The 13,469-nt window shown below is 48.1% G+C and overlaps 2 protein-coding genes across 6 annotated transcripts in view; one reads left to right on the top strand and one right to left on the bottom strand.

The window, feature by feature from the left end:
- Positions 1 to 1,288: 1,288 nt before the first annotated feature.
- On the bottom strand, positions 1,289 to 8,326 carry TIMM9 (translocase of inner mitochondrial membrane 9). The gene is made up of 4 exons (XM_036385057.2): positions 8,256 to 8,326; positions 4,438 to 4,501; positions 4,037 to 4,132; positions 1,289 to 1,762 (listed from the first exon to the last, which is right to left on the bottom strand). Exons 2-4 carry the CDS (start codon positions 4,474 to 4,476, stop codon positions 1,628 to 1,630), a joined length of 270 nt encoding a protein of 89 aa, XP_036240950.1. The 5' UTR covers positions 4,477 to 4,501; positions 8,256 to 8,326; the 3' UTR covers positions 1,289 to 1,627.
- A 371-nt stretch (positions 8,327 to 8,697) lies between these two features.
- The window catches only part of KIAA0586 (KIAA0586 ortholog), an 82,748-nt gene continuing 77,976 nt past the window's right edge, over positions 8,698 to 13,469 (top strand). For all 5 annotated transcript variants that reach the window (XM_054515292.1, XM_036385035.2, XM_036385032.2 and 2 more), the window contains exons 1-6: positions 8,698 to 9,218; positions 10,186 to 10,262; positions 10,835 to 10,904; positions 12,005 to 12,071; positions 12,344 to 12,521; positions 12,918 to 13,151. In XM_054515292.1, coding sequence (XP_054371267.1) covers positions 8,945 to 9,218; positions 10,186 to 10,262; positions 10,835 to 10,904; positions 12,005 to 12,071; positions 12,344 to 12,521; positions 12,918 to 13,151 — 900 coding nt within the window. In that variant the 5' untranslated portion in view covers positions 8,698 to 8,944. The remainder of the gene's footprint in view (positions 9,219 to 10,185; positions 10,263 to 10,834; positions 10,905 to 12,004; positions 12,072 to 12,343; positions 12,522 to 12,917; positions 13,152 to 13,469) is intronic.

Raw genomic sequence — 13,469 nt, 5'->3', positions numbered from 1 at the left:
ATCATGGATTACTTTCAAATGATTAACAGAAAGAGAGCTGCTTCAAGGAAAGCCTTCGAGTCTTTACTATACATGTATTGATTCAGTTTAGCTGCAGCATTTGTGGCCTGATTGTAGCAAAACAATCTGGACAGTTTTAGCCTGATATTCCTTTGAAAAAACAGGACACTGCAGACTTGCTGCCTTATTTGGGCTGCTTTTAGCCTTCACTGTCTCAGTGAGCGCTCCTCCATCTCCGCGGTAACGAGGCCCAGGCAAAGGAGGAAGGGGCTGTGGTACAAACACAGGGATGTGGGGCTGGAGGCTCCCATGGCTCCTTCCACCTTTGCAAGCACAGGTCCAGGCTCCAGGGAGAGCTGCAGGACCCAGAGCAGTGACTGCTGCAGGTGGCAGGGGCACTGTGCTGCCCTCAGGAGCCAGGAATCCACAGCTGAGTTACTCGTTTGAGCTCTGCTGGAAATAGAAAGGTAGAGAAGGTAACAACAAAAAACTCTTCCTGCTCTTTCTGTTCCTTGCTGTTGCCTCGATAACAGAACCTGGCAGCTGACATGAAAGAGCTTTGGTTCATTCCTCATCACCTGGAGTCTCAGAATTGGTGCTCCTGATGTTCAGTTCCTATTGTTCCTGTATTTTATGAGTGAGACCTGAAGCACAGGGTGCCTGTTGACTGTCATTCCACTGCACTGATGGCCTGACTGCAGGATTTCAGCTGTCAGGATCCTTCCAAAGCACTGCTGTGTTTGCTAACCCAATCCAGCTGCCTTCCAAACCTCTCTGTGGGCTCATCCAGCAGCAGGGCAGACCCTGTGCTGTGCAGAGCCTGTATTTCCTGCTGGCATCCACAGGAGAAAGGAGGTGTTTGAAAAAAGCCTGGATGTGGCACTGGGTGCCAGGGTTGAGGTGTTGGGGCTGGGTTGGACTCGATCTTGAAGGTCCCTTCCAACCCAGTGATTCTGTGAATTCTGTGAAAACTGCAGCAAGCTCAGTGCTTGGAGCGTGTCAGGCCAGGAGCCCAGGCTGGGAGGACCCCGTGGGGCTCCCTGAGGGAATCAAGGGGTGCACAGGAGCTGCCTCAGGCACAACTGCTGCTCATGCCCCCCTGTCCCCTGTCAGTGACCCAAAGATAACCTGGGGCACCCCTGCCTGAGCTCCCTCTGGCCTCTGTCAGCTCCTACAGCAGCAGCAAATGAACAGAACTCGGGAGCAGCTGAGCAAAGAGCCCCCAGCAAACAAAATGCAGCTTTCAGATGTCCCAAAAATGGCTCTTTGGAATGAACACACAGGTGTATATGGCTCCAGCTGATTTTATTTGAATTAAATAAAAAAGTGTATTCCCCACGTTACATTGATTCATCTCAACCAGTCTCAGCAAAAGGCAGCTGAGCCCTCCCATTACCCCTGAAATTCAAACTTTTCCCAAGCCCTGGGAAAAGTTGTGTCTGCATCATTCCCTTGTGGAAACAAACTCCACTGCCAGGCCACCAGGACTGAGCTCCTGTTTAACCCTTCAGCTCCCACTGCCTGAGCAGCACCCACAGCTCTGCTCTGAGCTGCTGGACACTCATCCTGACAGTAGGAATCCCCCAGTGTGTTCTTGGCACAGCTTAAGTCTGAGCAGTGCTCTGCTCTAACGAGGTTGGCTGAGCAGTCCTGCCTTGGCTGCCAGAGCCTCGTTCTGCTGGATGTGGTACTCCTGGAATCTCATGGAGATCCTCTGTGTCATCTTCAGATACTTCTGCAGGCAGTTTTCTGAGCAAGTTATCTGCAGCAAGAGGGAAACACAGGGCTTCAGACAGTAAGTCAAACACGTCCCCAGCCAGGACCCAAAATATCACCACAGACAGGGATAAACAGTTGGGTGAGTACATCTCACACTGTCAAGATGAGGGCAGTAGAAAATGTAAAGTTCAATTTTTCTGGTATGCCTGAAACATTCACTAATATTCATTCTCATATTAAAGTCTCCATGGAAAACACCCTGGACCCAGGGATACCATCCTTTTGTCCTTGGGCTCCTCTTGTGAATTGAACTACATATTTTGAAATTAATAATCTATTAAATTAGTAAATTTTGTTTTAATTCTGTTTACAAACACATACTGGTTTTGACAGCCAAATATGATCTGCTCTTTGCTAACTCAAGTTTAACCCTTTTTTACCCTTGTTCCCATTGGCTCTATCAGCCTTCTGGTACCTGCCTTGCCACCATGAGTACATCAGTCAGCTGGACTGGGAAATAAATACCAGAGCCTATTCCATCCACAGTATTTTTCAAATTTAAAGTGTAGAGAAAGAGTTGTGAGATTATTTCTGAGCTACAGTCCTTCTGATTGGATATCCTGTGCCCTGGCTCAAAGCCTTGCTATCACTGCAAAGGTAACAGATTTGGGTAGAAAGGAAAGGTGACCCCTTTGCCTGGGGACGCAGACATTGCTTTGGTCTGCTCAGTCCAGAGGGATGTGAAAAGCAGAAGGGATGAAATGAACTGGACAAAAGCCCAGCAAGCTCCACACAGCACCCAGCCCCTGCCCTTCTGTGCCCTCAGCCTGGCACCAGCTACAGCCAAACCTGCTGAGCAGGAGTGGAGTCTCCCTGGGAAACAACTCCTGGAGCTGCCCCAGGCCTCTGTGGGTGACAACGCTCTGGGGAGTCCAGACTTGCACTGGCACTTGGGTGAGGAAAGAGCTCAGAAGTTGGGTTTTTTTCAAGTGCAGGGTTTCAAAGGGGATCTGTGGAGGTATTGATCTCAATTATTTAATAAGGGACTACAACTCTCAAGAGAAACATGGGAATTTCCACAGCAGTGTCCATCTAGACAAGTGTCCTGTTTGCAGAGACAGGTGCTCTGCAGGAAACCCCATAATGGACAATCTGGGCAGAAGTTCCCATAAGAAAGATTTTTCCTAGTTCCTCTGTTAACAGATGGCTCCTGTGCTACCAGACATGAACCCTCTGCAATGCACAGAAGCAAAAATAGGCAGCTCACAATCAGAAAATGGTTTGGGTTGGGATGGACCCTAAAAATCATCTCATTCCAACCCCCTGCCATGGCAGGGACATCTCCCACTAGTCCAGGTTGCTCCAAGAATCTAAGAATATTTTTTGGACCTAAGTAATCTTTAATCCAAAATAATTATGACCTGTAATAAAATTCCACTAAAGCAGATGCAGAGAAGATTAGGGAAAGAAGGAATCTGTCTTGGGAAGCTAAGAGAGCTCTGTTCAGGACAGCAGAACCAAAGCTGGAAGGACACATGAGTTTTGCCTGCAGCTGAACTCCAAGGAAGCAGAAAAGGCTCAAAAACAATGGTTAGTTTAAAATTTTAGGCTTTTTTCCTGCCAGCAGAGTCAAGTAAAGGTTATTAGATTTTTAACCATCAAAATGATTAGGCTCTGAAACAGCCTCTCAACAGGCAACGAGAAGCAAAACCATGCAAGTAATCTTATGGAGAGCTTAATCTTTCTGCAGATGACAGCATGAGGGAGCTCCCTGCAGTGCAGGGAAGTGGACTGAACAGCCAGAGCTGTGTTCCCATGACTCACTACAAGGCAGGAACGTGGGCAGGTAAACAAATATTTCAGCAGGATTCCTCAAACAGTGAGATGCAGGCTGTAGGTGGGCAGCTTCCGTGTCCATGGAGTCACCACCCATGAGAAGTTAAAGCACCAGAACCTCCACTGACAGCTCAGGGAACAAAACACACAGAACTGCAGGGAGCAGCCAATACTCAGTGGGGACTGGGCAGATTCTGTGTGTGACAACCACTTCTAGAATGGTTTTGGTGGAAGGAACCCTAAAGAACATCCACTCCACCCCCTGCCATGGGCAGGGACACATTCCACTGTCCCAGGCTGCTCCAAGCCCTGTCCAAGCTGGCCTGGGATGGGACACTCACTTGGAAGCAACATGCCAGACACCCACACTCCACTGCCTGGCTCTGTCTCTTGGTTTAAAGATCAAAACTCTCTAAGCTGTTCTGAAATTGGAATGCTGCACAGCCATTCTACCAAAGGGCCACTAGAAGCCATCACCTACCTCTTCTGGTTTCACATCTCTGCTAGTGAAATCCTTTATGCAATCCACAAAGCAGTTTTCTGTAAGTTTATTGTATGTGCCAAGAAACTCCTTGAACTGTAAATAAAAATTGGACAATGAATATTTTTAAAAAATAAATTAAAAATCAGTGTTTATTTTTCTTACATACAACTGCATGGTATAAGAAAATCTGAAGGGCAAGTCCCTAGAAAAATTTAATCTCAGTCAGAAGATTTCAGCACCAAAAGCTGCTCATACACAAAACATGCTGTTTGTCAATGGTCATCTGTTGAAATTTTGGTTAACTCAGATGATAACTCAGAGTTTCTGTCCTTCCCTATGCACTTCACCTTCCACTCCCTGTGACAGAGCAGCCCCCCCTCCCAAATGCAGCATCTCACCTGCTTGATCTGATCAGCCTCTGATATTTGTCCAGCCATGTTCCACCTCCCGTGGCTCAGTCACCTAAAGGTGAGGATAAAAATCAAGATTTAAATAAAAAACATAAATATGAACTGCAACATTTTACATCAGAATGGAATTCTGTGCATCCTTGAAGTGTGTTTAAATGCAACTTTGCTAGCAAACTTCCAAGCCATTCACTCAAAGGGAAATTACCTGTTAGGAATGTATTCAGTTAAAAAACCATCCAAGATAATTCCAGGTATGAAACCTTACCAGAGCCACCTGCCAATTGCTGTCCTTTAAAGACTTTTTGGGCATTTCACACAGCTGAAGTGACTTACAGAATGCCTTATTAATTTTTATAAGTGCTGTCAAATTTAGTAAATAAGCTGTGGCAGGAGCTGGGGAAGAAGCAAAGTCAAACACTTTCTAACCTGTGGAGTTTCAGTGACTTTAGATGTGATCTGTAAAAGGAAAAAAGGCAAATATAAACTGGCAGTCACTGAACAGATGCAGCACAAAGTGCAGGGCCTGGTTTCTGTGTAGCTGCACCAAACACCTGAACTATAGCAAATGTTGTGGTTATTGTAGTGAATTAAATGCAAGAAAAACAGAGAACAATGAAAATTGAATGAAACAGACAAAGCAAAAGGAAGAAGTAAACAGCCATGGATCTAAGAATTTAAACAAGCATCCTCAAGGGAGACTCACATTCCTAATCCAACACAGTGAACAAGTTAAGGCTTGAAAGCATCCCTGCAGGTTTCCTAGAAGACTGAAGCCTAGTCTCCTTTTCCCTTCATTTCCATGTTATCTAGGACCTCTTATCACAGATGATAATGCAAACTAATATCATGTGTCAGCAAGAACAAGCTCCTTAGTTTAATTCAACTTCTGGAAGAAAAATGAGCACTGAAGTGCAATCACTTGGGGAAAAAGAAGTTCTTTTAGTCCTTTAGCAAGGGCTATTTACAATTAATCTTCTATTATGCTTTGCCAATTTTTGGGCAAGACATTCATGTTTTAGAGAGCTTAAGCTATTGCAGTCTCCCAGCAGGGGGAAGGGAAGGGATACACAAGCTGCCTGAACATCAGCAAAGAGCCAGCAACAATTATTCCTACAATAGAAAGAAAATGAAGCAACTAAAAATAGCATCAGGGAGCTCTCACAAGAGTGAGGTGTCCCTACAGAGTGAGGTGTCCCTGCAGCCCCTGCCAGCAGCACAGGGATGGTGACATCTGCCTCCTGACACCACAGGGGATCCCTGCACAGGGAGCCAGCTCAGAGACTGCAGGACAGGGGCACAGATGATTCTGGGATGTAAAATGCAAGAACTTCTCATGGGCAGGCAGCTCACACAGGTTATTCAAAGGAGAACCTGCAGGATATGGTGGTAACAAGGAGCCAGGTTTTACTCAGGTGGTCACTGAATCACAAACTGGTTTGGGATGGGAGGGACCTTCAAGATCATCTCCTTGCACCCTGCTGCCATGGCAGGGACACCTTCCACTGTCCCAGGCTGCTCCAAGCCCCCTCCAGTCCTGGAATACTTCCAAGGATGGGGTCCCACAGCATCTCTGGGCACCCTGTGCCAGGGCCTCACCACGCTCAGTCAAAAACTCCTTTCCAGTATCTGACCCTGCCCTGTGGCAGTGCAGAGCCACCACCCCTTGTCCTTGTCCAAAGTCCCTCTTCAGCCTCTCACCTCTACCCTAAACCCCCCATTTATTTCAGGAGAATGGACATGCCAGTGGGAAGTGATGGCAACTCCTCTCCCCTTTCTCAGCCTGTGAGAAAACAAGAGCAGTGACAACTCTCCAGGGCAGGGTATGTGGATAATTAAACAGAAACTGCAGAGAGCACTTTTGTCCCCTGCCCAAGGCAGGAAGCTCAAAGTTTCACCTGTTGGTGCCATTTTCCCACACTCAGGTTGCCTCATGATCGCTGTTTATGGCAAACCTGATCCCTGTCCTCCTGTGATCTGGCAAGATTGGAAATGGCAGACTGAGACCGGAGTTTCACAGAGCTTTGGCACCTGGGAAAGGCTCTGATTCACATCTGCACCACCTGATCTGAAGTGCCTGAAGCTCTTGTCCCTGTACAGGCATTTCACACATTCCACAGGGGAGTTACACAGCTCTGCTGCACCTTCAGCCATAAATCAGCCTCACATCTAAAAAGGAGCTACTGAACATTCCCAGGAATGTGCAAACCTGTTTTGTTCCAAAGTATGTTAAATGTATTCTTTCAAGATTTCCTGCTGCTTCTCCCCTTTCCCTCCAACTCTGAAAAAAGCTTTTAAAGGTGATGAAAGAGTGCTCAGCACCTCAGCCTCAGACACCACTCCTGCAGGCTCAGGTTTAATCCTGTGAACTAAACACAATTTAAAAATTCAGCACTGCCCCTCTCAGCAAGGACAGTCACACTGCAGGAGGCAGAGGTCTCTGAATAAACCTCTGCTGCAAGGGACACACAGTCTGCGTGTGCTGGGTCACCAGAAAGGAGCAAAAACTGGGAAATCTCCCTCCTTTAAGGCCCTGGGGCTCTTCCAAATACAGAAGTTTCATCAAGAGAAGTGCCTCTGATCAAAATAAACAAGCCCTCTGTTTGGGATTTTTCCCCATCTTTTTGAGAAGATTTTTTTGCATTTTTCTGGGAAGAAGAGTGATGGAGAGACACTATAAATCCCTTACACTTGCAATCCCCACTAACCATCTGAATTAGCTGTAACTACCACCTACTCCATAAAAAGAAAGCTGAAATGTCTCTTTAAACCTTTGCTTCCAGCTGCACACAGAGAACACCATGCAAGTGTTTCTGAAAAGGTAAGAGAAGGTAAAGTCAAAGAAATGTCTCAAAGAATAAAAATATCAAGTCAGAGAATTGTGTCAAGGTAAAACCCCCACAGCTTGTAGAGAAAGTTCTTTTATCATGGGGGATTACTAGGCTACAACTGGACTGCCATCAGATTTAAAAGAAGACCAAACGAATTATTTTATAGAGGCCAGAGGCATTTAATGAAGTGAGAAGGACAGGGTGAGGTGAGAGGGGCCAGTCAGGAGCTGGATAACCAGGTGTAGCTGGTGTTCAGCTTGTTGTCACTCACTGCCTCCTGCATTTAGCCTGGACCCTGCTCTGAAGGAGATTAGAGGTAGAAATCCAACACCGAAGGTGAGTTACCAGAGTCAGCCTGACCTCAGGCACCAGGAGAGCCTCTCTGAGCACACCAAACACGAGTACGGCCATCAGGCCTGAAGGAAAATACACATTTCCCCCCCAGCACTCTCTTTTAAGTGGCTGACACACACCTGGCTAACGCTTCTCACCCGATAAAACCAAAACCTGAGGCTAACAGCTCGAGCTTTTTTTTTTTTTTTTTTCTTTTTCTCTTTTCCGTCTACTCCATCCTCCAGTTCTCCCTTCCAAGGGCACATTGAGTTCCTCTCCCTCGGGAATCACCCGCTCAGCCAAGCCCCGGCCCAACACCGGGCACAGAGCGGGGATTTCCCCATTAAGGGCCCTCGGCAGCGCTCCCGGACCCTCGTGGGCCACGGGGAGGCTCCCGGTGTCTCCTGGGCCCTCACGGGGAGGCTCCCGGTGTCTCCTGGGCCCTCACGGGGAGGCTCTCGGTGTCTCCTGGGCTCTCCTGGGCCCTCACGGGGAGGCTCCCGGTGTCTCCTGGGCTCTCCTGAGCCCTCACGGGGAGGCTCCCGGTGTCTCCCGGGTTCTCCCGGGCCACGGGAACGCCCCTGGTCCCTCCCGGTCCCTCAGGAGCGCGCGCCCGTTCCCGCGCCCGTTCCCTCGCGCACTCACCGCCCGCGCGCCGGCCCCGCAGATTCGCTACGCGCGCGCGCGCACGAGAAGGGCCCGTCCCGGGCCGGGCCCCGCAGATTCGCCACGGAACCGGGCGAATCGGCCGCGTGCGGAGCCGCCGCCCGATTTACCCTCCCGGGCCCGCGCGTTTCCCGCCGGACGCCGTTGAGGGGAGGACCCGCGCGTTTCCCGCCGGACGCCGTTGAGGGGAGGACCCCGCGCGTTTCCCGCCGGACGCCGGGTAAGGGGACGCCGTGGCCATGGCACCGCGCGCTTCCGGTGCCGCCGGCCGGGCCGGGACAGCGGGAACAGGGCCGGGATAGGGGGAACGGGACCGGGACAGCGGGATCGGGGCTGGGACAGCGGGAACGGGGCCGAGACAGCGAGATCAGGGCTAGGATAGGGGGAACGGGGCCGGGACAGCGGGAACGGGGCTGGGATAGCGAGGTCAGGGCCCGGACAGCGGGAACGGAGCCCGGACAGCGGGAACGAGACCGGGACAGTGAGACCGGGGCCGGGATAGCGGGATCGGGGCCGGGATTAGGGCCGGGACAGCGGGAGCGAGCGGTGCTCTCTCAGGGTCGGCAGCCGTGCCCGCGGCGCGGGAGGGAAGCGGAGCCCCGGGGCTGTTCCCGCTTTCCCGGCTCCGTTCCCGGTCCCGGCCCTGCCGTGAGCCCTGAGGCCGCCCCATGGAGGCGGAGAGCGGCTCGGGCGGCAGCCGGGACTCGCTGGGCAGCCTGACGGCGGCCGAGGTGCTGGTGCGCTCCACGGCGGCCCGCAGGGAGCAGCCCCCGGGCGGCGGCCGCGCACGGAAGGTGCCGGTGCCGGTGGCCGTGCAGAAGCTCCGGGCCGGGGGCTCGCCCTGCCCGGCGGACCCGGCTGCGGACGGAGCTCCCCGTGTCAGCCCGGCCCGGGCCCCGGGCGGCACCGGCACCACCCGCGACTCCCCCGGTACCGCCTCAGGTGCGTCCGTGAGCGGCGGGTGCAGCACAGACCTGAGCTGAGGCGATTTCAGCCACGGGGGGTTGTGTCATTAAGGAGTCTCTGCATTCTCAGCTGTCAGCAGGGTTTGTGCTCCCGAGCTGTTCTGCACAGGAGGGCAGGGGGGCCCTGGCACAGGTGCCCACAGGAGCTGTGGCTGCCCCTGCATCCCTGGAAGTGTTCCAGACCAGGTTGGATGGGGCTTGGAGCAGCCTGGGACAGTGGAAGGTGTCTCTCTCCATGGGGGCAGGGATGGTTAATCACTGTTAAACATCCCTGGTTAAGGATGTGATGCCTCAGGGTTTAGTTTTTGTATGTTTCAGATTCTATTCTGCTTTAGTGTGTGGGTCTGGGCTTCATACTATGGGATGGTGAGCTCTGTGCACAGAGTAGGGGGACAAAACAATTCCTTCTCTAACTGGGGACCAAGCACAAATGGTCCAAATCTCAGGCCCAAGAGCACAAACAATGTGGGCTGGAGAGAGAAAAACAAGCAGGATGGGACTGCATGGGCTAAAGCTGGAATTGGACAATGAACTCCAAGTGAGAGACCCCATGACCTGTGGTCCATTTTTGTGGCCATCTTGGTTCATCTTGGGTGCAGCCCTGGCTGGGCTCTTGAGCTGCCCAAGGTGGATCTATTTGAGGCCTCTTAATAAATCCCTGCTTTATTCTTTAACTCCATCCAGCCTCTGTTCTAGGTCAGCCTTCACAAGGCATCAGTTGTTCAGTAATGTTCTGTTTTTCAGAGGTTTCCCCATGCTGTTAATTGAATTTCTCATTCAGACTCACAGAATTCACTGATGTTTTTAAGCTTCAGCTCACTCTCTGTGCTCATTTGTGTTATGAGGGTCATGTTGTTTAGGCATTCAGAGATAAGGGAAATGTTGAGCTGTACAGAAAATGCACCACAAATGATTCTGACCACAGTAAAACTGTTTTATTTTAGGGGTCCTAAGCACCAAAGCATATCCAGAACGCCTGCTTCCAGTTGAAAATTTCGAGCCCATGTTTTTATCCCAAAAGGTAAGAAAAGCTGCTGCTGCTTCCTGCAATCCTGAGCTAAGAGAACACTGCTTTCCTCAAAAAGCTGTAGCTCCTCTAAAAGCAGCACAAGATTTTGGCTCAGCCTCTGCACCACAGCTGTGCAGCTACTTTTTCTCTTTGAGCTGCTGCTGCTGTGGTGTTATTGCTGGTGCTTTTGGAGGGGCTTTATTTAACACTTCATTCTCTGTGTGCTTCATTCTCTGTGTATGAGCAATCCTGACCTGTCCAAGATTAGCAACTTCTCTAAACTTAAGCAGGTATAGTTTCACTACTGCTTCTTTGGCCATAAATGAGGAGAATAAACTTAGCATTTAGAATATATGGTTTTGATTTGAATTGTGTTTGTGGAGTTTTAATCCCTAAAATGCCATGGGAGTTCTTGCCAGCAACGTCCAGACCCTTCTGTGGCAGAGGTCTTGTCGTGTTTTGTGCCAAGACCTTTGTGTTGCTGTGTGCAAATGGTTCCATTTGTGTGCTCAGCAATTCCATCTGCCTCTAAAATTTTGGCTACAGAGGCTTTGATCTCAGCTTTTTCTGCTCTTGTTCCGAAGGATCCTCCTAAAGAAGCTGCAGCACAAAATGGTCCTTTGGTGCTTCTGGAAAATAGCAGAGGACCTGAAGGTAAAACACATCAAGCACCTTTTTTTTTTGTAAGGAAACTGCTTAATTAAAGGAAAAGGGAGCTTTTAGGTGGGTTTTATTTTTTTTTTTCACTATAAAAACTTCTGAGGGAAAATATTCAAAGGTTGCTTTGATAAAAATATGATAATTGTAACAAACATTCTTTAATTTTGCAAATTTTATCTCATGCTTGCTGGCGTTAAATTTTTTTAATTAACTAAGTGGGACTTCTGCCAGTGTGCCAGAGTTGAGATTCCTTTTGTTAACCAAATATTCATGTTTCTGAATAGACAGTTTGGGGAAGGGGCTTGTTTTGCTCCATTTTCCTCTTGTGAATTATTGTACTACAAAGGTGTATTTTTCTTCAAGCAGCCTGTAGCAAAAAAAAGTATTTGTAATCCTTAAGAATCCCTGGAAATCACAATGTCAGTGTCTTTTCCTTTAATTTCTGAATCTGCCAATTTCAATCAGATTTAGGGAAGTGAAGGCTTTTTAAAGAAAACACACTTATGCAGGTTTCTTGGATATCTGGAGCTTTGTAAAGGAGAAAAAATACAAATCAATACCCTAATTAAGACCAGAAATCAGAACTTTTGCACTCACAGGCTGCAGCTACCTGACTTAGCAGCATTTGCTTCCTCTGCCCAGCAAACAGTGGGTGAGGGAGAGCCTGCAATGCTTTTAGCATGATTTGCACCTATTAAGAAAATTATTTGTAATTTATGATGATGCTAGGGAAATACTCTTTCTGGGGTTTTCTTAATTAAATTTTTTTCAAGTCAGAATTTGCAGCATTTTATTGACTGGGTTGTCTGAGCTGTAGTTACCATTGAGAATTTACTCACCATTATTGGACTTTATTGATAGCAGCATTCAATGTTATAAAAATTGTGTTAAATGAAGCCTGCTCTTACTTTTACCATTATTTAAATTTTCTACTTACTGAAAGGAAACAATTTGTTGTTGCAGTAGATGGTGCCGGTTCCTGCAGGCAACAGATTCTTCACAGCAAAATTAAATGTATTGTACTTTGTCTCTACCTGTGAAACAGACATTTTGTGTCAATTATCTCAACAAAGGATGTTTGTCCTTCCCTACAGATGATGTTTTTATTTCCCAGTATGCTACTGGCCAGAAGGAGGCTCTGAGAGCAGTATTAATGCAAAAGTGAGTGTGAATTGTTGTTGGTGTCTGAGCTGTTCTGTTTCTGTACAACTACACCACTTCAGTTTTTTGCCAAAATGAATTTACAGTTCTCTGTCAGTGTTCTTTTTCTGTGTATGAAAGTATTTTAAGTTGATTTTATTCCTTGGAGTGTCTTGTGCCAAAATTTCCAGGAGAAATGCTTATAAAGTGATATCAGTGCTGTGTGTGGGAAATATTTGCTTGGAGGAGATATGGAGAAAATGCTGTTTACAGGCACATTTTTATTTTTCTAGAACTCAGGTTATTCCTGTTCATAAGGAGGTGAAGGTGCAGCTCTTGGGAAGTGCCCCCACAGAAAAAAAGGAAGGTGCTGGGAGTGACAGCAGGTCAGCAGCCAGGGAAGTGGAGTCTGCAACAACCATTGCAGCAGCCACTGCTGCTGCCATTGCCAGCACAGCTCCACTCCTCAAGGTCAGTGGGAGCAGCAGTTCTTTGTCCTCTTAAAACAGTAAATGTTCCAAACAAGCCTGAAATTGTTAATTGTAGCTCCAGAGAGCCTGAATGTGTCTGCTCACTGCTTTGTGTGTTTGTCATGTCACACTTGCTGACCAATGTACCAGAGGGAACTAATTTGGTTTCAACTAAATGGGCAGAAGACAGAGACCATTTGATTTATCTATTTTATTTAGAAATTCACAATATTGCTAAACCACCAAAAGTTGAAGGCTAAATAGAATTTTGTTTCTTTTGGGATGCAAATCCAGGGTTCTGTGAAGGATGTTTTGATCTTTTGATGCTCACATTATGTAAAATAATGGGGTTTTTTCCCCCCCTTCCCTTTCTTTATTTTTTTTTTATTTCTTGAAGTTTCAAAATGATTTGGAAGCAAAAGTGAACTCAGTTTCAGAACTGCTTCAGAAACTGCAGGAGACAGACAGGCAGCTGCAACGAGCATCTGAACAGCAAAAACATATGAAGGCTCAACATGAGGAGCCCCACTACCAGCAGAGAGTCAGTGAGCTTGAAAAACAAATGAATTCTTTCATGGTGCAAAGGATTCAGCACCTGGAAAAGCTACAGGAGCAACAAATGAATATTCAGGTTAATAATTTCTTCTGTGTCTGAGTGTTATAATAATTTGGATTGTTTCTTAGTATTAGAAAGAAAGAAAGTTCAGTGGAAGTGGATCAAAGTGAAAGCAGTTAGCAATGAGAAAAACACTGAGAGGGTGGAACATGTCCAGAGAAGGGCATGGAGCTGAGGCAGGATCTGGAGCCTCAGGAATGATTGAGGGAGCTGGGGAGGCTCAGCCTGGAGGAAAGGAGGCTCAGGAGGGACCTTGGGGCTCTGCACAGCTCCTGCCAGGAGGGTGGGGCTGGTGCAGGTTGGGCTCTGCTCCCAGGGAAGCAGGGACAGGAC

Source organism: Molothrus ater, chromosome 6, assembly GCF_012460135.2.
Source record: "Molothrus ater isolate BHLD 08-10-18 breed brown headed cowbird chromosome 6, BPBGC_Mater_1.1, whole genome shotgun sequence".
Lineage (NCBI taxonomy): Eukaryota > Metazoa > Chordata > Aves > Passeriformes > Icteridae > Molothrus > Molothrus ater.
Note: the sequence above shows the minus strand (reverse complement) of the source record. Positions and strands in the feature narration are given on the sequence as shown.